The following is a 20,461-nucleotide window of genomic DNA, read 5'->3' as shown; positions in this document are numbered from 1 at the left end:
TCTTCCACTTCCTAGATATAGTAACTCCACATCATGTTTATGTACTTTGTGCCTCAATTTCCTCTAAAATATTAATGCCTACTCAAAAGACTGTCAGGAGGCTTAAGTTTTTGAGGACAAAATAAGGTAAAAATGGAAAGCACTTAGAGTAATTCTTTGCACATTCTAAGCACTCCTTTACTTGCAGTCTGTGTGTGTCTTTCCATCTGAAGTGAGTCCCTCGTAAGCAGTACATACAAGGGTCTTGCTTTCTCATCCATTTAATCCCTCATCTTTTGATTGGAGCATGTACATTTACATGTAAAGTAATTGTTGCTAGGTATGTAGTTATTGCCATTTCATTATTCTCATTGTTTACCTGGTTGCTATTTGAACACATTTCTCAGATTTTCAGTTAGAAAGACAGCAAATATGAACATATTTAGTCTAATTACCGATCACTAGCAGTCACTTAATTTCTCTAACTTCTAGGCTTCATCTATCTTGCTTTTGTTTTCTGTTTGACTACTTAGAAGGTAATCATATTTACACATAATCCTGATCAATATATAGTCCTTCTTTGCCAGAAGCAATCAACCTTTGCACTTTCTCATAGCACTTTCTCATCTTATATTCCTGCATACAGCAAGCCAAATGCTTAGCCACCATAGACTCTGGATATTTTTCATTAATGTAAATTTTACTCTTAGAAAGCATGTAGAAAGGGGGCTGGTGAAGTGGCTCTGGCTGTCACTGAATAGTGTTGCAATGCAGCAGAGCAACAGTTACTCGTTTTTGGGTGGTGGGGAGAGTTGGTCAGATTTTAGATCTCCCAGTCGGTCAGTACCAGGGAAATGAGTCATCTCTACCATTTTTCAGGCTGGCAGATCAATCCTTCAAATAATAAAGCAAGTGCCACAGAGTGTTTTCGTTTCGCTCTGTTTTTTTGTTTTTGTTTTGCTTTGTTTTTTAGATGACATACTACCACTCAGATGGCATTCTAAAAAAATTCAACAGGACTGATCTGAACCCCCCTATTTATTTTATTACCATTATTCTAAGATTAGAGTACTAATTCATTTACTAAGCCCACAGTTCGACAATTAGCTTTTATTCTTTTAATTTATAAGCTTTTTTGGTTGTTCTAAAGTTTTATGATTTTGTCTTCCTGTCTATTTTTTCATTCAACCTTTATACATAAACTTACTTACCTATTATACTATGTTGATTTTTAAATTCATTCCTATTGTTGTAGCTCTTATGCAAATGAATCATATGATGAATGCCTTTCAGATATACATTTTAAACAGTAAAAATAAAATGTGGTTATTTAAACCATATGTGTTAGTCATAATTTTTAAAGGAATGCCTTGTGATATATTTCATTGTATGGGCTGGTACAATGAACATATTCTTAGAAGCATTATAACTACCAAAGTATTTATATTGTTATTGGTTTTCCCTACACTTGGCTTTGAAAAATATTCTAGGATCTCTAAATCACATTCAAATTAAACGCACCATAACAATAACTTTGTCAAAGATTTGGTTGAAATTTAGATTTCTTGAGATCTTATATCCTGTGCTAATAATGTCAATACTAAACATAATTAAGTCTGTATCTTTACATATCTGTGATACTTTGAATATTTAATTCACCTATAAGTTTAAATGTATTCAGTAAAACATATGGACATGCTTCTAGTAGCTACTAGAACAGTGATGGGTACGATGTGGCATTCCTGCCTCCTCTCCCCTCTCCTGCATCCATGCGCATGGTGGCAATGGAGCATTATCATCCCAAGCCACACAATTCTCAAACCAAGTCCTGAGAATCCATTGCCATGTAATGAAATTTCATTTACCAGATAAAACTATTTACCACTTCAATTTCAGATCCATGTTAGAGTTCTCCCCTAGAATAAACTCTTACTGACTGGTTTCTGCTACTTTTACTCTCAAATATTTACAAAAAATAAGGGTAACCTTTTGTATGTATAAAAATTTTGCTAAGTTATGTTAGTATTTAACAATGAAGCTTAAACTAGATGGATATAAATATGACAATAAACATCTTTTTATATTTGGTTAAAATTGCATAGAATAAAAGAGTGATCCCATATTCTAAAATTATAACTTTGCTGGAGTTGTTTACCAGGAACATAGTAACATATGTTACTAACATATTATTTAAAATAAATATTTGTCTACAAATATTTAAATTAAACAGATAAGTTTAAGAACTAAAGCTGAATTTACTTAATCCAGTTTTGTTCTCCTCAAAGTAAGAAGAGGGACAGAAATCCCAACTTGTATAATGTATAGTGAGAGGTAGTTTTTCCAGCTGGTATTTAATTTATGCAAGATAGTTAATGTATGTGTTGTTGATTTCGTTAGCCCTCTTCACTTCGTTTGCCTAACTCTGCTCCTTTGCATCTCTCCCATGGAAGCTATTCATTCTCTCATGCCCCGCATACCAAGGACAGGAGGCAAGAGCAACATTCTTAAAGATTGCCACTGTCTTACAACAGGCCTTTTTCAACACAACTTTAAACTCCACTCCTCAGGTCCCATGACATCTTGCTCTACGACCTATGTCCCTTTTATTTACTGACATTCACTGACCTAGTTCCTCCACATCCATTAAGGATTCTTGTTCCTAGTTGCACCTAGTTCAACATCTTCATTTCACATTGTAACTCCTGGCCTCCCAGAGAACTTCAACACCACTCCATCCTGCATGTTCTAAATAAACTCATTTCTTCCTTTTTGGAATAGAACATTCATGTTTTCTATGGTCTTGTGGCAACACAATAGGGGACTACATTTCCCAGCCTTCCTGTGGTTATATATTCAGACCAATGAATGTGAGCAGAATGATGCGTACAACTTCCCAGTCAGGTTCTTTAAAGGAAGAACCTGAATCCTTTAAAGAAAGAATCTTTAAAGGAAGAACCACTCACCTTTCACTTCTTTCCCGCTTACCAGGACCAGAAATGAACAAAGTAAGGTGATAACGGCTTATGGTTTTCTTCGTATCTCTCAGGCTATTTTGTACTTTTCGTTTTTGGGTGTAGCCATTAATTATTTGTTGTCTCCCACAATGGGATTCTATTTCATATTGATTATATCTCTTCTTAATCTCCAAAATCTCTTAAACTAGTTTCAACCACAAGATTTATTTCCTGAATTGAAGCATTACACGGGCAAATACTAACTAAGAATCTTTGCTTAGATTTTGTAGAAATACTGAAATTCCATTATGTCTAACAAATCAAACTACCTACCTTTTTAAAAATTTATGATAGTAACAACCACATAAAGCAAATGTACAGCTTCATGTACTATTATAATTGAACAACCTTTTAATTACTCTCCATGTCAAGATATAAACCTTTGCTGTCTCTCCAAAAGCCCTCCCTGTGCCCCCCACACCATAACACCCCTCTTCTCCTCAAGAATAAATATTCTTCTGATATAATTTCTATACTTTTCTATACAGTTTCATCATCCAAGTGTGTATCCCTAAAGTGTATGGCTTTGCTGTGCCTCTCTCTTTCTCTTTCTCTCTTTCTCTCTTTCTTTCTTTCTCTTCCTTCCTTCCTTCCTTCCTTCCTTCCTTCCTTCCTTCCTTCCTTCCTTCCTTCCTTCCCTCCCTCCTCCCTCCCTCCCTCCCTCCCTCCCTCCCTCCCTCCCTCCCCCTCTCTTTCTCAGTGGTGCAGGGCTAAGCATGTTTTTATAGCCTTTTTCAATTACTATATTTCATCTACATTTTTTCCTTGCAATTTATTTCTTGAAAAAACTAGCTTATTTTTTCTGTATTGATTCCCATCCTGATGTAGTTTAGCATATTTCTCTGCCCTCTGTTTTTTGTATGTTGGTGATTGGATCAAGATACTTAATCAGAATAGATTAGGATTAGAATAGATTTGGATTAGATCATGGTAGTTTTGAATTCTTTATCAGAAAGAACAAAATGCCTGGCTGCCTCTCTTTTTTGTGATGTTAGCAGCCATCAATGCTTGATGCCTACATTATATTATTCATCCCTTATTGTAAAATATTGATAACCCAATTTTATCATTTTTTCATTTACTTCTTGCACTACTTCTACAAAGAGAAACTTTGCCTCATCTATAACTTAGTTACCCAGTAATTATTTCATCCAAAAAAATAAATAAAACAAATGTTTGATTGTGCACTTTATTAACCCTGGGTTACACAAAGGCAATTAGTTAACTGTATGTGTGTATCTGTGTCATGATTTCATGCATGAAGTACATTTGACATGTTTTTCTCCATTTAAGTTATTACACTTATTGGCCAATGAGAGCCTTCCCAAGGTGGCTTTCAAGTCCTATTAATGCACCGTTGTATTCTCTGATATCTTCTTTACTAACTAGAGTGATAGAACCTCTGAGGCTCATCTTATACATTATCTGCCCTAGACCCTAAATCTGCTGGTCCTTCAAGTAGCCCTGTTTTCTTTTAGTGCAAAATGGTATTTCAATATCACAATCTAGATGTTAGGGATGTTCATTTTTACTGAGATGGGCATTATTTCTAGGACTTTCCAAGGAAGAGGTAGATGGATAGTTGATAGATAGACAGACAGATAGATGATAGATTAAAAAAAAAAAAAAACCTGATGAGTTCATTCTGATACTTTCAGCCCTAATTCTGTACTACAGAGAATACTGATTCTCAAGCGCATTGGGGATGCTAGAATTACTTATTTGTTTTATCCAACATTACACACAGAATATTCTGAGAAAAAACAATTTTAACACAATCACCCATATGACTAATAAAAATAGTTTTCAAATATGTACATGTTCTCTCCATTTTCCCCATCTTTGATTAAAGTTGAACTGTATCGAAATTGCCAGTGCTAGCAGCCATTACTAAAATAAGAAAATATGTATATATTTAATGCTCACCAAGAAATTTTATGTTGATGTATCTCCGTCATTTTGATTATCAGAAGTTTACTCTCCAGTAGTTTATTAATAAACCATCAATGAGAACAATATTTCCCAAATTCTTGTGTGGTCATAAAAGTTTGGGAAGTTTTAATTTGGAAGTCAGATTCAGTGACTGTATATTCTTGGTTCCCATTTTCTTTCCTTGAGTATCTTAAATATGTCACTGCTTGATTTTCTTCTAACACAAGGTGTTGCTGCCAAAAAATCTGATGACAGTTCTTTTTCCCATTAACTTATAGACCATGTTGGTCTTTTTCACTGCTAAAACTCAGTACCTAGTACTCAGTTTGCAACAGAGTATTTTTTCATGTCTTCACCTTTCTTCCACCTTCATCTTATTTCTTCTATATTTCACATCTTCTTTATCCCTTCTTTTTCCTACATCTGTTTTTCTTCCTACTTATTTTTCTCCTTGACATTGCAAAATTTATATCCTCTGGCAAACAAATCAAGGGTCTCCTCTTTCTTTTCCCAAACCTGTCTGGAAAACTATGGCTCTTCCTTCTCTTAGCTTACGAACCTTTTCTTGAATCTTTTCCGAACTCACTGATAAATTTCAATCTTCTTATCCTGATGCTCTTGTTCATAGGTTTAATGTAAAAGATTTCTCTGAGCATCAATTTATTAAAACTAATTGTCTAACAAACCTACTCATTCCTAGTAGAACACTCAATAACAGACATGTATGTAGGGGAAGGAGACCTACATATTGGTGGCAGTAGACACAGCAAACAACATCTACAAGTGCTTTGATCACTTTAGAATTCTTATTGTCTTGGTATTTTTTCCAGGTAGATTTGTTTGACAATAGGTGAAGCATTATTGGCTCTTACCAAAATACCACTAGGTGGTGTGTATGGAAACTCCACAGAGTGTCATATTTCAAGGGCTATCAGACTTGGGTCTGGGGACTTCCGCCTGTCAGGGTCGGTGTCGTACTCCCTCATTATCTTTGTCCTCCCCCTGCAACAGGTTTCATTCCCACTAGATCACTTCCCCCAAAGTTCTTATATAGGAGGTGGAGGCTGACTTTTCATTGTCCTATTTACTCTGATGAGCCACTCAGAGGAACTGAATGAATTTCTGCTTTATCATGTTTAGGGTTGAAACTTTAACAATACTTTGGAATCAAAATATGCGTATTCTTTAAACCAGGTCTGAATGACTCACACAAAATTTTCTGTGATATATTGCATATTCCAACAAAAATATATCCAATATATATTACACAGTATTCTGTATAAAATTGCCCTAAAGAAAATGGAGCCTGTGTCTATTAAAGTAATTCTCATATTGCACTGTATTATAAGTTTGTGTCTATGAACTCCTTGAAGCCAAGAGCTGTGTTTTATCATTTTTGTATTCCCCGTGCTTTGCAAGTGCTTGACACAATATACTTAAAAACAGTTACTGAATAAGTAAATGTGAAAAATGAGTAAATAGATGTATAAATAAATACCTCGATTTATTCAAGTCAGTATTTCTCAAAAATAAGAATAGGTGACAACTTCAAATTCTGCATATACAGCTAGCCTTAAGCAGTCTAACGAGACATGAGGCTTATATAGGATTTATGTGATTAGGAAAATGTCACTTTTTCATATAAAAAGGCATCTGATAGAGACTGTTTGAAAATTAATATTTTCCCTAAGCACCTCTTGTCTTTTCTTAGGTGAAAATAGCATCAGAGCTCATGAAAATAATACATTTACATTTTCATCAATTTTAAATTAGAAATTGAAAAAAATGAGATAACGTAAAAACATATATGTATGTTTTTATACGTATATGTATATTTTATACATATATACATATTTCTTGTATGAATACAGAAAAGACCACAACCAATTACATATATACAATATATATTATATATATTATATATGACATATAGAATATATACAATGTAATATATATTATATTCTATATGACATATAATATAACATATGATATAATATAACATATATAATATATTACATATATAATATAATGTATATTATATATGGCATATAGAATATACATAATATAATAGATACATACATAACTATATGTATATATAATGTGGTCTTTTCTGTATTCATACAACAAATTGAGCTGAGAAAGGTCAGATTTATGTCTAGCTAAAATACGAGTTTCTGTGTGCATATGCAGGGTATATTCAATTAGCTCAGTAGATGAAGAGAGATGGGAATTTCAGACCCTGATAGCTCAGAGTCTTCTCAGGAACCAAGTTAGTGTCAATAGATATACAGACTTTCCCTACATCTTACTGAAAATACAAATGGTGTAGCTTGATTAAACTTTGACATGTCTTATGTTGGCACAGTATCTTCCATGAAATGTATTTGTATTTTTTAAAGTGGTAAATTTTCAATGCCTACAATTTGTTATCGGAAATAAAAATCATTTTTCTTCAATGTCATAATTGATTATTTTTACCCTCTTCTCATCTTTCCCCTGTAGGTATACCTATCAGTAATCTAGCCACAACTTTTTGGATCAAGAACAGACATTTTCAGAAAGGTTCTTTTTACTCCTCATTCTTTTATAAAATAAATATTTTTGTTCCCATTCTGAACACTGGAGCTATTTGGACGATATTAGCACCTTTGTATATTTAGAAAATTGAAGCAGAAACACTTGCCACAAGTACAGCATAAATATTCAGTTATTTAAGCTTACTTCAGAAGATGAGAAATTTTTAATAAAATCCTATTAAATCAAAACCACAACCTTCTTGCATAAAATTATTTTAATATTCTGACAAGGTACTCTGGATGTGGGGGATAGAAAGGCATTCTTACATTTTTAAATACTCTGAATGAAAAGAATCTATTAGGTTAAAAAAATGAAATAAAGTGCATTTCTTTGTATACTTAGAAAATTGAAGCAGCTGGGGTAGGGGGTGCCCTTTTTATGATAGGTACCTAAATTTTGTCTGTGCTTTCTCTTTGAGGCCAGATGAGTAATTAGCGTTCAGTAAAAACTGATCTCTTGAAAGTTGAACTGACTAGAAAACTATAAGCAACTGTAGTACACTAAGTCATTATTACTAACATCTTTTAAATATCCTGTTAGTACTTAGACGTACTTACCAACAAAAAAAAGATGACTATTTTTATGTGGCCTTCTACACTTCTGCTAGTCCTTGATTTTCCAATTGATTTTGGAAGCAGTTTTCAGTTTGTATATTGTATTGATTTTATATTACTACTATAACAGTTGATCACAAACTTAGTGACTTAAAACAACACAAAGTTATTGTTGTACAATTCTGTAGGTCAGAAATACAACAGGGGTCTCGTGCTAAAATCACAGTGTTGTAAGGGCTGTATCTCTGTAGGCTTCTAGGGGGACATCTGTTTCCTTGCCCTTTGCAGCTTCTATTGGCTACTTGAACTCCTTGGCTCATGGCCCTCTTTTTCCATCTTTAAAGCCACCAAAAGTAGGTTGAGTCCTCAAATCACATCACTCTGACCTCTTCTGCCCCCTCTTCCATTGTAAGAATCTTTGTGATCATACTGAACTCATTCAGACAATGTTGTTATTTTAAAATCAGCTGATTAGGAAACTTAATTCCATCTGCAATTTTTAGTCCCTCTTTGCGAAGTAGCCTAACATATTCACACATTCCAGGGATTAAAACGTGAGAATTCTGGTGGTGCCATTATTCTGCCTACCACAAGTATTTCCTATAGTTCTACAGTCTTATTGAAATCAGGAAACGATAGCCATGCCTTCTCAATTACGTCATAAACTGCTGCTAATCTGTATGTACAGTTCTGCCTCAAAGTCAAGTTATATGACTTTTAATTATTTATGCACTACTTCATAATGCAGAATGTAAATATTTGACAGCTGGCAATAAATAACATCTCTGTGTATTGATAAACTAAGAAACACTCTAGTTTCTAAATCATGATAATAAAGAATAGATTTAAAATTATTAGAAATTTCTTAAAATCACCAAATTTAATATTGAAAAAAAACGGATCTGGGAGAAGTGTTGTTTTTATTACATTTTCAATACGAATAAGTATTTCTCATTCTCCTTTATCTCATGATAATGAGATTTTTCAGACAGACCTTGAACCCATTTCAGTTTTAGTGCTGCCAGAAATGCTTGAAAAAAATACTGTTACTAATAAAAATGTAAAAGTTTTCCATTCTTTTCAGTAGAGATAGTTTAGTTAATGCCATGCCTCGGTGCCTTAATTTAGGCATACTCCAGATGTCATATTATAATGTGTATAGCATGATCACCCATATGCCTCTCTTTAATCCCTACTTAAAACAAATCTGTGAACACAAACTCTGAGACCTTGGGTAAGTTGATTCACTTTGTTGTGCTTCAGTTTCATTTGTTAAATGGCAATAATAATATCACAGGTTGAGATGAGAAATAAATGGTAATACATGTAAATATAAACTTGTATGTAGAGCAGTGGCACAGAGTAGGTGCTCAAAAAATTTTATGTATCATCATCATTATTAACAATAACAAGGTACAGCCTAAGGGAATCTTTAATTTTAGCATCACATCACTGGAGACCTTATTTAAAGACCTCCTTTAATGGCTCTACAAAATTAAAAAAAAATAATTTTTAAAAACTGAGTCAGGTCTTTTGAAACCACCAAAAACTCTAAAAGTCACTTTTAGATAGTTACATTTACTATACTTAAGCTAAGACAGAGAAGGCTAGGGGAAAGAAGACTGGAGTGGAATATTAACTCTGGTTGTCAAAGTCACACCTGCCAACAAATTCTGAGTTCTATGACAGGGACGAATGAAGAAGTAAAATATGCTTAAAGAAATGTAGACTTCACTAAGATTTAAAAAATAGCAATTCCTGGAAAAGGGATTCTGGCTAGACAATGTATCTATTTGGGCCATGAATTAAAATAGTTTGGAATCATAGTTTATAGCTCAATTTTATGGTTAAGACTTCATTCTATACATTTTTTACTTATATCTCTTAAAAAATCTTTCCCACATCTATCAGTTCAATTTCTTGAGTGAAGTATTAGGTTTGTGCGAAAGTAATTGAGGTTTTTGCAATTATTTTTAACCTTTTAGACCGCAATTACTTTTGTACCAACCTAATATGTCTTAATTCATTTGTTTCTTAGGTGGTTATAAATTCTAAGTGAATCTTAATTGCCAATATAATAAAAATCAAATGCCATTGCAAAACAGATTAATAATCATATTTGATAGTTAACCATTATCATAATTATCCTTTAATTTTTTGTCTTTCACAGACAGATATAATTGTTAAGGAAATTAATAAATCCATAAAAGTGACACAAATACTTTTCAATTTTATTTTTTTCACTCAATTATAATTTTTAAAATGTATTAAATCACTGTTCAACAAATACAAATGAGCAACTACTCTGATTGAAGAAATGTACTAGATACTGAGTTGTAAGTGAGCAAGACAAGGTCTAATGATCTAATAGGAAATAGAAATCTTACATACGTTACACTATGGATGTTAGTTATCCTGGGACAGTAGAAAACCACTGAAAAGCTACTTGCAGGGGAGATACTTGGTTAATTTTTAAGAATATATCACTATAATGTAATAAAATGGATTATAGGACACAAGAACTGATTGCAGAAAACATAGAAGCAGTTTCAGAACCAATGCAACATTGCAGGTAATAAAATGAAAACTTTACCTTAGGATTATGGCATTGGTAGCCAGAGGGAGGAAGAAAGATTTCTTATAGGAACTGGTGGTTTATTGGATATAGAAGAATAAAGGCGAGGGAAGATCAAAGATGAAACCCTGGTTTCTGGTCTAAGCAATTAAATAGACCATTGGGCCATTTTCTGTCACAGAGAATACTAGAATAGGAGCATGTTCTTGGGTGAATTATGATTTAATTTTTGGACTTTATGTTGGAAGTAAAAATAATTTAAGAGGAGATACTGAGTAATAAGAACAGTCTAGGTTATAGTCATTGACATACAGATGATTTTTTAAAGCACAAGAGATATAAAATACCTTACAAGGAGAGGATAATTGACAAGAAGCTCTGACAAGAATCAAGTAGAAAATGAGTACTAGGCAAAGAAGTCTTTGAAAAAAAGCAAACAGAGAAGAACGCAGACAGTACGGTTCAAACAGATGACATAGAAAAGCAAAGAACTTTAAGAGTGTGATGAATAGAATCAAATGTTGCAGAGACTGATAAATGTCAGTTGAATTCACTGACATGAAGCTCACTGATTCACTTAATGAAAGTCATTTTGGAGAAGTGATGAAAAAGGTTTGCAATTTTTAAAAAAGTATGGAGGAGAAGAAAGGATCTAACCAACCTACAAGGTGATTGGCTATGGAGGGCAGAAAAAGTTAAGCCTATGTCTAGAGATGGAGTAACTGCTGATAAAGAAGAGAATTTTTAGCTAATACAAAAGAGATTTCACCATGCTAGCATGCTTATAGATGACTGAATACAGAGGAAAATAGTGATAATATAAGCAAGTGGATCTTCAGCAAGAAAAGCAGTCCAAAGTGGAATATTAACTGTGGATTGATTCATGAAGCTCCTATCATAACTGAGGTGGATTTATTTTCTATCACAGGAGTTTCATGAATATCTGAAGTCAATATTTTCTCATGGACTTTAATGTTGTGAGTTTTGATGGAGTTTTATATTACTCAAGGAATTATTTCATCTGCCAAGGAGAAGCTTTAAAACAAGTGCTTATGTTTATTCATCATGTTCCTTTCTTGCAAGTTCTTTTATTTCTGATTAATCAAATAATATTTTTTTTCCTTTTATGCTTTTTCTAGGGAAATTCCTATACTCTGTTTTAATATCATCAATGAAATATTTGGAGTAGAGTCAACCCTTTCAGTCACATAAAATAAAGAATGGCATATTGTTGGAAAACAGATTTAAATCCCAGTGAATCACATGAAGAACAGCATGAGCACCAAGAATTACACTCAGCAAATCAACCCCTTTTTGCTAGCCACGTCAGTCTGGGTTTTGATCATCTAGTAGATGAAATCAGTAATAAAATCCCACTCTATCAGAGTGAAATTGAAGAAAACACCATTTCTGTGCCCAGTGCACCAAAGTGGAACTCAAAAAAGCATTCATTAGATGAAACACAGAGAATATCCTTGAACGAAATCACTTCTAAAAGCTCAGAACTCTTCTTTCACCAAGTTAAGGAAACCCCAGTAATTGGTTTTAGGCATTCTGTGCTACCAAATCCTCAGAACATGAATAAAGAAAACTCTTGGGGAAACCCCACAGGAAAATGCCATGATGCTGCTGATTACAGATTCAATATTTTAGCTCCATCACCCACTAGTTTGGATAAAATTAATTCACAAATAGAATTACAAAATGAACATCATAAATATCCTATGGGATTTGAAAATAGCATTCATTCTACATATCCATCATTCTCAACTGACTTCATGTCAAGAGAAGAGAATAAAAGGAGTGGAACTATGAACACTGTAGAACCTTCTACAATGCTTTTTGAATGTTCCATTCTACCCACAATAAGGGAAAGTACGTGGCCAAAGAACATAGAGGTATGTTTCTTATATGTTGACCTGAAATTATGAATCTGAAAGAATAATGTAATAGTATGCTGGATTAATTTGGTAACAGGGGTAATGAACCTTAAATAGGAAAATATATTAATATTATTTTGGAAAAAAATAATTATTATTTATATATTCTGTGTTCCTGAATTAATGATTTCTTCTGAAGAAAGGGAAATAAAATTTTTCTAATATTTTTAAAGTTCCAGTTTGATCAAATCTGAATATAATTTTGTAGTATATACATTTTATTAGATAAAAATATCATAGTATCATATAAAATATAGTATCATATAAAATATAGTGTCATATAAAATATAATATATAAAAATGTCACAGATGATAGTATTTTCTATTCTTATTGTGTTATTATGGACACTCAGAAACACAAACATTTCATTACATTCATATATTGAGTCAAACTCTCATGAACTAAAACTTTAGATTATTATTGGTAGGAAAGTATCCTTTTAGTCAGAGGCTCCTAAATTATACTGTTGGCAGACAAATTCTATTGGGATCATTCCAAAAGTAGGCAATTAAGTAATCATTGTGCAATTCATCCTAATGGTTTCATTAGTGGCTTCCAATCATTTTAGTAACTATAGAGTTTCTTGTACAATATTTGAACATTTCTGTTCTTATGCTGAGTCTAGACACAAGTGAAACAGGAAGTAAACAGTAAAAAGAAGGAATATTATTGCAACTGTAATTTACAGCGTGAGGCAAAAGGATTCTTCATTTACTCAACAACTATTTATCATATTCTTAATATACATGATATACTAGGCACAATGAATGCAAAGAAGAAAATACATGGTACCTGATTTCAGGATTAGCATATTACTCAAATTAACCTGCAAACAAATAAAGGTAACACAGCAAAATAGCAGATAAGATGAGTTCATAGAAGAAACAACTAATTCTGTTTGAGGCACTTGCAAAGGAGGTAGAACCTCAACTAATCTGAATTGAAAGTCAATGAATTTTAGGAACATCTGCTTTAGATTATGACAGTGTAACAAGTACTAAGCTTTCCCTCACCACTGAAAACAATTATGAAGTTAGACAAAAATATATGAAGCAACTGATTTTAGCCATTGAACAACAGGCAGCATAGGACATCGATCCTTGAGAGAAGGGAAATGCCAAAATGTTGAATGATCAAATACTTGGAAAAAGGCAGGCGAGGAAAAATAGAAGAATAAAACAAAATAGTAGAAACAAATATCAATATGGTAGTCTTAAATTTAAAATATATCAATAAATATTCTAAATATGAATAGGCTAAGCATTCCAAATAAAAGGGAGAAATTGACAAACTAGATAAAAAAGAAAGACTTTACTACTCTCTACAAGAGATAAACTTAAGAAACAAAGGCACAGACAGGTTGAAAGCAAAAAAAAATAAGAAGATTTAACTTTCAACCAGCAAAAGAGAACTAGTGTGGTTAGTAGTATTAGAAAGAGTATAGTTCCAGGCAGAGTGTTATTAGAGGGAATAAAAAAGGGTCATTTCATAATGATAAAAGGATCAATCAGGAAGACATAATAAATTTAAATGTATATGTACTCAATAAGAGATTCAAAACACTTAGAGCAAAAATGATTTATTTTAAAGTTAATCATACACCCACCCTCTGACTGAGCCATTTAGGAATTCATTCACAACACATGTTCATACAAATACTTGTATATGAAAAGTAAGTTTTCTTTATAATACCTCAAAACATAAACAACCCAAATGTCTATCAACAGGAAGATAAATAAATTGTGGGAAATTCATGTATCAGAATACTACTAATCAATAATTTAAAAGATAAACTATCGATATGTGCAATAACATAGATAAATTTAAAATACATATATATAATTTAATTGAAAGCAGTCAGAAACAAAAGGGCATACACACCCAGTCTATGGTGATAGAATCTGAATAACAGTAGGTGAAAAACAGATGTACAGATTGACAGAAGGAGATGTGGAGGAACTTTCTAAAGTGATGGAAATGTTCCATGTTTTGATTGGGATATTGATGGCACAGCTGTATACATTCCTCAAAACTTAAAACATATATTTAAGATTCATACAATTTTCTACATGTATTACTTCATTAAATATCTTTAAAAAATGAACACAGACTAAATCTTTAAAACAAGAAAAAAAATGTAGAATTGAATCATCTTTTCTCCACACCAAAGTATATTAATTTAGCAATTTTTATTTTAAGCTGATAGGTTGTTCCATTCAGCTAGTTGAAGTACCTCAAGGCAGTAATATGAGTCTGGCCTCCTTTTGTGACAAAGTGAAAAGGTGAGTGTTGCTATTTCATTAAATTTTGAAATTTATTTATCTGCATAAATTTGTCTATTTTAACATCACTGAACTGATTAATTTTGCATATAAAATGTTCTGTAATTCTTTTAATGTAGTGAAAGCATAAATTTATGACAAATTAGTTCATTAATCAACTTCCAGTATTGTTTTTGTTATTTATAGTCAAATAAACTTTTTCTCTTGAAAATTTGGTTAAAGTTGAAAGTTTCATAATTTCAGTTCTGCCCTTACTGTTTGGTGATAGTTTAGTTTTCAGTGAATTAATTTCTCGTTTAATGACATAAATGACTGACTCCTATGGCTCTGTCCCAATTTAGCATAGATTTGTCCTTCCTGTCTGAGATATACTACTTAGAATAATGAAAATATCTTTCTTTTAATAACACAATCTTATTTTGAATGGGCTGCCAGAATATTGGACAATTGCATGGGTGATTGTCCACTGAAAAACAATTTTTTTCCACTAGGAATATTACCAAAAAAAATCACTGATCCCCTTTTTGCTAATCTAAAAATAAACATAAAAATAGATGCTTGTTTTTAAAAGAACAATTTCTCATTAGCAATTAAAATTTGTATAATGCCATCTCTTCTATTGCTAAGGTTCCTGGAAGTTTTGAAAAATTAATGCATTTGCATTTTAGTTCTCTTGATTCTTATCCATTATGGTTGTTTTAAATATAATAAATACACATATAAATAAACTTTTGCTTACTTATCAGCTATAGCAGCTTCCTACTAAATCATTATTTAGCATTAAAGATTTGAATTATTATTCATTTAAAGGTTAGTTGAATGCTTAACAACTAGCCCATGCATGAAATATTCAAATACAGAATAAGCAAGCAAATATAAAAGCAAGGTCCCTGCCCTGAAAAACTCATAACCATATTGGAAGAACTTGAAAGGCACACATACAAAAACACAAAATGAAGCATGTCAAATCCATGAAAATATTTAATGTTTAATTAACTTCTTGCTCTGGTTCTCACAAGAAAATTTAAAATGACCATTTGGATTCCTAAATTAAGATCTTTAAATATATAAATATTGATTCTTCATGACTAAGCTACTCATTGTAACAAACTGACAAGCATGGCCAGGAACTTGACCCTTTAAATCTAAAATGTGGTCCAGTAGTCCCCCTTATCATAGGCGTATGTTCTAAGTTCCCCAGTGGATACCTGAAACAGCAGTTTGTACCGAATCCTATATATACTAAGCTTCTTCCTACACATGTATATAAACCTTTTCACTTAAAGGAAACATTTCATGGCTTCTTTTTGGCATATCCAAATTGCCAGCATTACTACTCTTGTGCTTCAGGAACATTATTAAGTACAATAAGGGTTACTTGGACACAAGCACTGAGATACCCGAAGAGTTGATCTGATAACTGAGAAGTCTACTAAGTGACTAGTGGGTGAATACCTTGAACAAAGGAATGATTCACATCCCAGGTGGGATGGAGCACGGTGATGTAAGATTTCATCACACTACTCAGAGGGCGCACAATTTAAAACGTATAAACAGTTTATTTTGGAGCTTTCTGTTTAATATTTTCAGATTGGGTTTGATTGGGGTAACTGACACTACGTAAAGTGAAACCATAGCTAAGAGGGAACTACAGTAGATATAAATATCCTAATTTGTGCAAAGAAACAGGTCAAATAATTTGTCTCTGATCTTAAAACTACTAAATGGAAGAGCCAGGATCAAATTCAAGGCTTCTGGCTCCAAGGAAACACTATTTTGTAGTTCTCTGACTCATCTGAGCAAAAACTAATAATTGTTCAGAATTTACAAATGACTTCTGGGCTCAATAATTTCTGTAAAATTCAAAGATTTGTGTAAAATCCAAAAATTTAAGTAAAACTGAAGCTAAAAATGGCATCTACCAATTTGACAAACAAGATAATTTATTTACCAAAATCCTTACATCAAGATAAGTGACTTCCAGCTTGAAAAAGTTAGGCATGAGCAAAAACCAAGGGAAGACGTTTAGACTTCCAAAGCAATGTCAATGAAGTATGAAATCATTGTTCAGATTGAATTTTTATGCTTTATGAATGACAATGTATTCTTCATTCCTTCAAATGAGGTGCTCTTGGAAAAGCTTAAAGAGTCTATTACAGTTGTTTTTGGTATAATTGTAATCTTTACCAGTCTGGCCTATTCCACAAATCAGCTGCTGATTGTTTTCATATTTTAAATCTTCCATAGCAAACCCTTAATGAAGTTTCTTGTGCTCTTGTCCTAAGTATTTTTTTCACATATATTTTTCAGAATCAGAGAAACATATCATGCCGCTGATATTAATTCCAATTCAGGGAAGATCTGGAGCACTACTACAACATTTCCATATCGACTCTTTTCTAATACAAAGTTTAATATCAATATTTGTATTGATAACTCAACACAACTACTTCATTTTATGCCACATGGTAAGTAACCTTGCAAATAAGCATAAAAATTTACATAAAGCTGGTACAGGCTGCATAGCCTTGAGTCCACAGACTAAAATCATGAAAATCAGCATTATTAGCTAGTGTTTTGCCTCTGAGTGAAGTAAGAGGAAAATAACTGGAAACATTATCTTTTTAACATTTGTTTAGCTATTGTTCTTAACAATTCTCTTCACATAGCTCAAACCAAGACACCTTATTTTCCTGCTATAAAACAGTAAGTGTAGCAAGCTTATAGCTAAAAACAGAAAATAAATTTCAAAAATATTCTAGCTAAAGACTATATACAAGTGAAAATGTGTTAGAAAGAACAATTTCACTGAAATGTAAATAAATTGTCAGGTAGACTAGGCACTGAAATATGGTCTTTATTCCCACTGTAATAACTACAGCAGCCCTGTGCATAATCACTGAATCAAATATAACTATTGATTCAAAGTCTTTGGGAATGGATGCCAGGAATCAATATTTCATTAAACTCACCAGATAATTCGTATTTCTCTAAGTTTTTAGAATGTCTTTAAAGTTGTTTGATATTTTATTTCACTGTTATAGTCAACTCTTTTTCCAAACAATATTAGTTCTTTAAACAAAATTTAGTTGCTACTAAATAAGTTTCTACATACTATCTATTTTTCTTGACAAATAATGTTCCAACAAATATTTTTCATTGATATTATTATTCTTATTATTATTCTTATTATTATTATTTTGCTTTTTCTTACTCTAGCCAAGGCTCTGAGTATAGATGACTACAAACCTAACAATATGTTGAAACTAATCAAGACCATCTGGTTTTAAACTAACCGAAACCAACTCCTGCTAGCTTAAACAGGAAAAAAAAAAAAAAAAATTTAAATAATACAGGTATTTCGTATAGAATTTAAAAGCAAGAATCAGCAAAACATTGGTAATTATCTAAAGGCACAGATAAACAAGCAATCCAAAATTCCTTATATCTTTCACCTCATCTTCTCCCTGAGTAATTGCTTCTCGTGTTTCTATTGCTTTCTTCTGACTCATTTCCTTTGCTTTTCCAGAACACACGGAAAGCCAAGCTCTCAAGTTTAAATGCTATTTGGCCAGCTACCTAAAGAAAGTTCAATCTCTCTATTGGATCCAATTCCAAATTTCTAAAACTAGAATTCTGACGGCACAGCCAAGATCAATGGTTCTGCACCTTGATGCAATCAGAATGGCCTGGGTCATGTTGGCTTCAGGTTTTGCAGAAGAGGGAATAGTTATGAACTAGGGAGGTATCTTCTATTCTTCCAACTTACTAAATTTAATTTCTAACACCTCTCCCTCTCTCTCCTTTGTTGAATTTGGCAAACTAGAGGTCCCTTTTTACTCTTATGAGAAGTTTCAGTAAGGTGATTAGGTCATTGTGCTTAGTGTTAGAGATGTGTAGTGGTAAAGAGGATGTCTGTGCCCTCAAAAATATCGAAAGTATTTATAAGAAGAAAAAGGAAGGGAAGAAAAAGGAGGAGGAGGAAAGGGACATGCAGAGAGGAAGGAGGAAGAAGTACAGGAGGAGTAAGGACACATTCCTGAAAACATACCGAGTAGCATATACCACTCTTGGGAGAAAAACTTTTCCTTTATCTATTTACTATATTTGAAGGGGTAGGGGTGCTGTGACTTAACTGACAATAGACAGATTAACAGGAAAAAAGACAAGGTTTATTTACACACACATAGGAGTTACCCAGTATAAGTCACAGGCTCAATACCCAGAGATAAAGATTTTTATACCAACTTAACATAAAAGTATATGGGGGTGGGAAGGGATAATTCAGAGCTTTCATAGGGAAGTATGGAGGTTTGCATTGTTTTGTATTGTTTTTTGCTGATGGATAGCCAGTCTGCCTCCTTTCCAGAATGTGCAGGAAACGAGCTCAGAATGAAGTTAATGGTAGCTGTATTTTAGGGAGTCTCTGCTTTAGTCACATAAAAAAAAGTTTAAATAATATTTCAAATGTTGTAACTTTAAAATAACCTTTTTGCCAAAACTGTGTGAGTGAAGAAGAAACTTTCTTCTACCCTCTATATTCTTTTGGCTAGTCTAATAATCAAATCAATGTGGGAGAGATTAACAAGAAAAAATGGCCACATTTAATTATATATGCACATATGGGAACCCCACATACACGAGAGAATCAGAGACTCCACATAACATGATAAGTTCAGATACAAAAAGTTAAAATGAGGTAAAGACGGCATTCTGAGCTAAGGATGAGGTAAGGCACATTGGGGCTTCAGAGGGAGGAGGGTCATTTACAGGACAATAAAAAGAGCAGATGATCAGTAATGACATGTTTTCCCCATCCTATAGATAGGTCATCAAAAGTTATATCTGGCAATAACTCTTATTATGGACAAGGCCCAAATTTAAATTCTTTAAGGAGAGGTAAAAGTTTCTCTTGAGCTCACGGGGTCTCGATTGCCTTCAATTCAAAATAGTTCACATGCCAAAGTTGCATATCTTGGGGTGGACCTGTTCTCAACCCCTCCATCTATGATCCTTTCAAAACTTCATATTAGTGTTTTACTAGTAATACAGATGTTCTACAAGGAATAAAAGTCTGAATAGTATATTGTCTATGTAGGAAATGTCCAAACCCATAGAGAATTTTTCTGAGTTTATTTGAGTCAAACTGACTATCGGTGGGAAGCAAAATCTCAACAAATTGAGAAAATGCTCCACAGAATGATAGTTTTGCCACATATTTTTACATTAGAATAAAAGAAGGAGATGTAAGGAGGGTCACATGAAATCCACTGACGATAGATTAAGGGAGCAGGAGATAGCAAAGAGGGGAAATCTCTGGAATTTCAGCACACAGAGACGGTATTGGGGGAACAAGATAACAATGAGGAGTTCTGTGGTCTCATGCTCTGGTATGGTAGGTGTGTCCTAAGGGACCTGGACAAGGACATCACTCTGACATTTCAAAGGAATGTTATCTTAGATGCAGGAAGACAACAGACAGGCTCACTTAAGGTAAAGATTAACCTTTGTCAAGGAAGCTACGGGCCTAGGATGTGACTACTGCACTGACCTGCTTTTAGTTAGGCATTTTTATGTTCAGATCATCTTATATGGCTACTTTCAGTC

General features: G+C 33.0%; 1 protein-coding gene across 1 annotated transcript in view; it reads left to right on the top strand.

Moving 5' to 3' along the window:
- PIK3C2G (phosphatidylinositol-4-phosphate 3-kinase catalytic subunit type 2 gamma) overlaps positions 1 to 20,461 on the top strand; it is a 276,245-nt gene that overhangs the window by 3,466 nt on the left and 252,318 nt on the right. Inside the window, exons 2-4 of the mRNA XM_019744695.2 lie at positions 11,771 to 12,529; positions 14,772 to 14,854; positions 17,165 to 17,322. Of these exons, the coding sequence (XP_019600254.2) occupies positions 11,852 to 12,529; positions 14,772 to 14,854; positions 17,165 to 17,322 (919 nt within the window). The 5' untranslated portion in view covers positions 11,771 to 11,851. The remainder of the gene's footprint in view (positions 1 to 11,770; positions 12,530 to 14,771; positions 14,855 to 17,164; positions 17,323 to 20,461) is intronic.

Source organism: Rhinolophus sinicus, linkage group LG02 (assembly GCF_036562045.2).
Source record: "Rhinolophus sinicus isolate RSC01 linkage group LG02, ASM3656204v1, whole genome shotgun sequence".
NCBI lineage: Eukaryota > Metazoa > Chordata > Mammalia > Chiroptera > Rhinolophidae > Rhinolophus > Rhinolophus sinicus.
The sequence above is the reverse complement of the archived record's forward strand: the minus strand, read 5'-3'. Positions and strand labels throughout refer to the sequence as shown.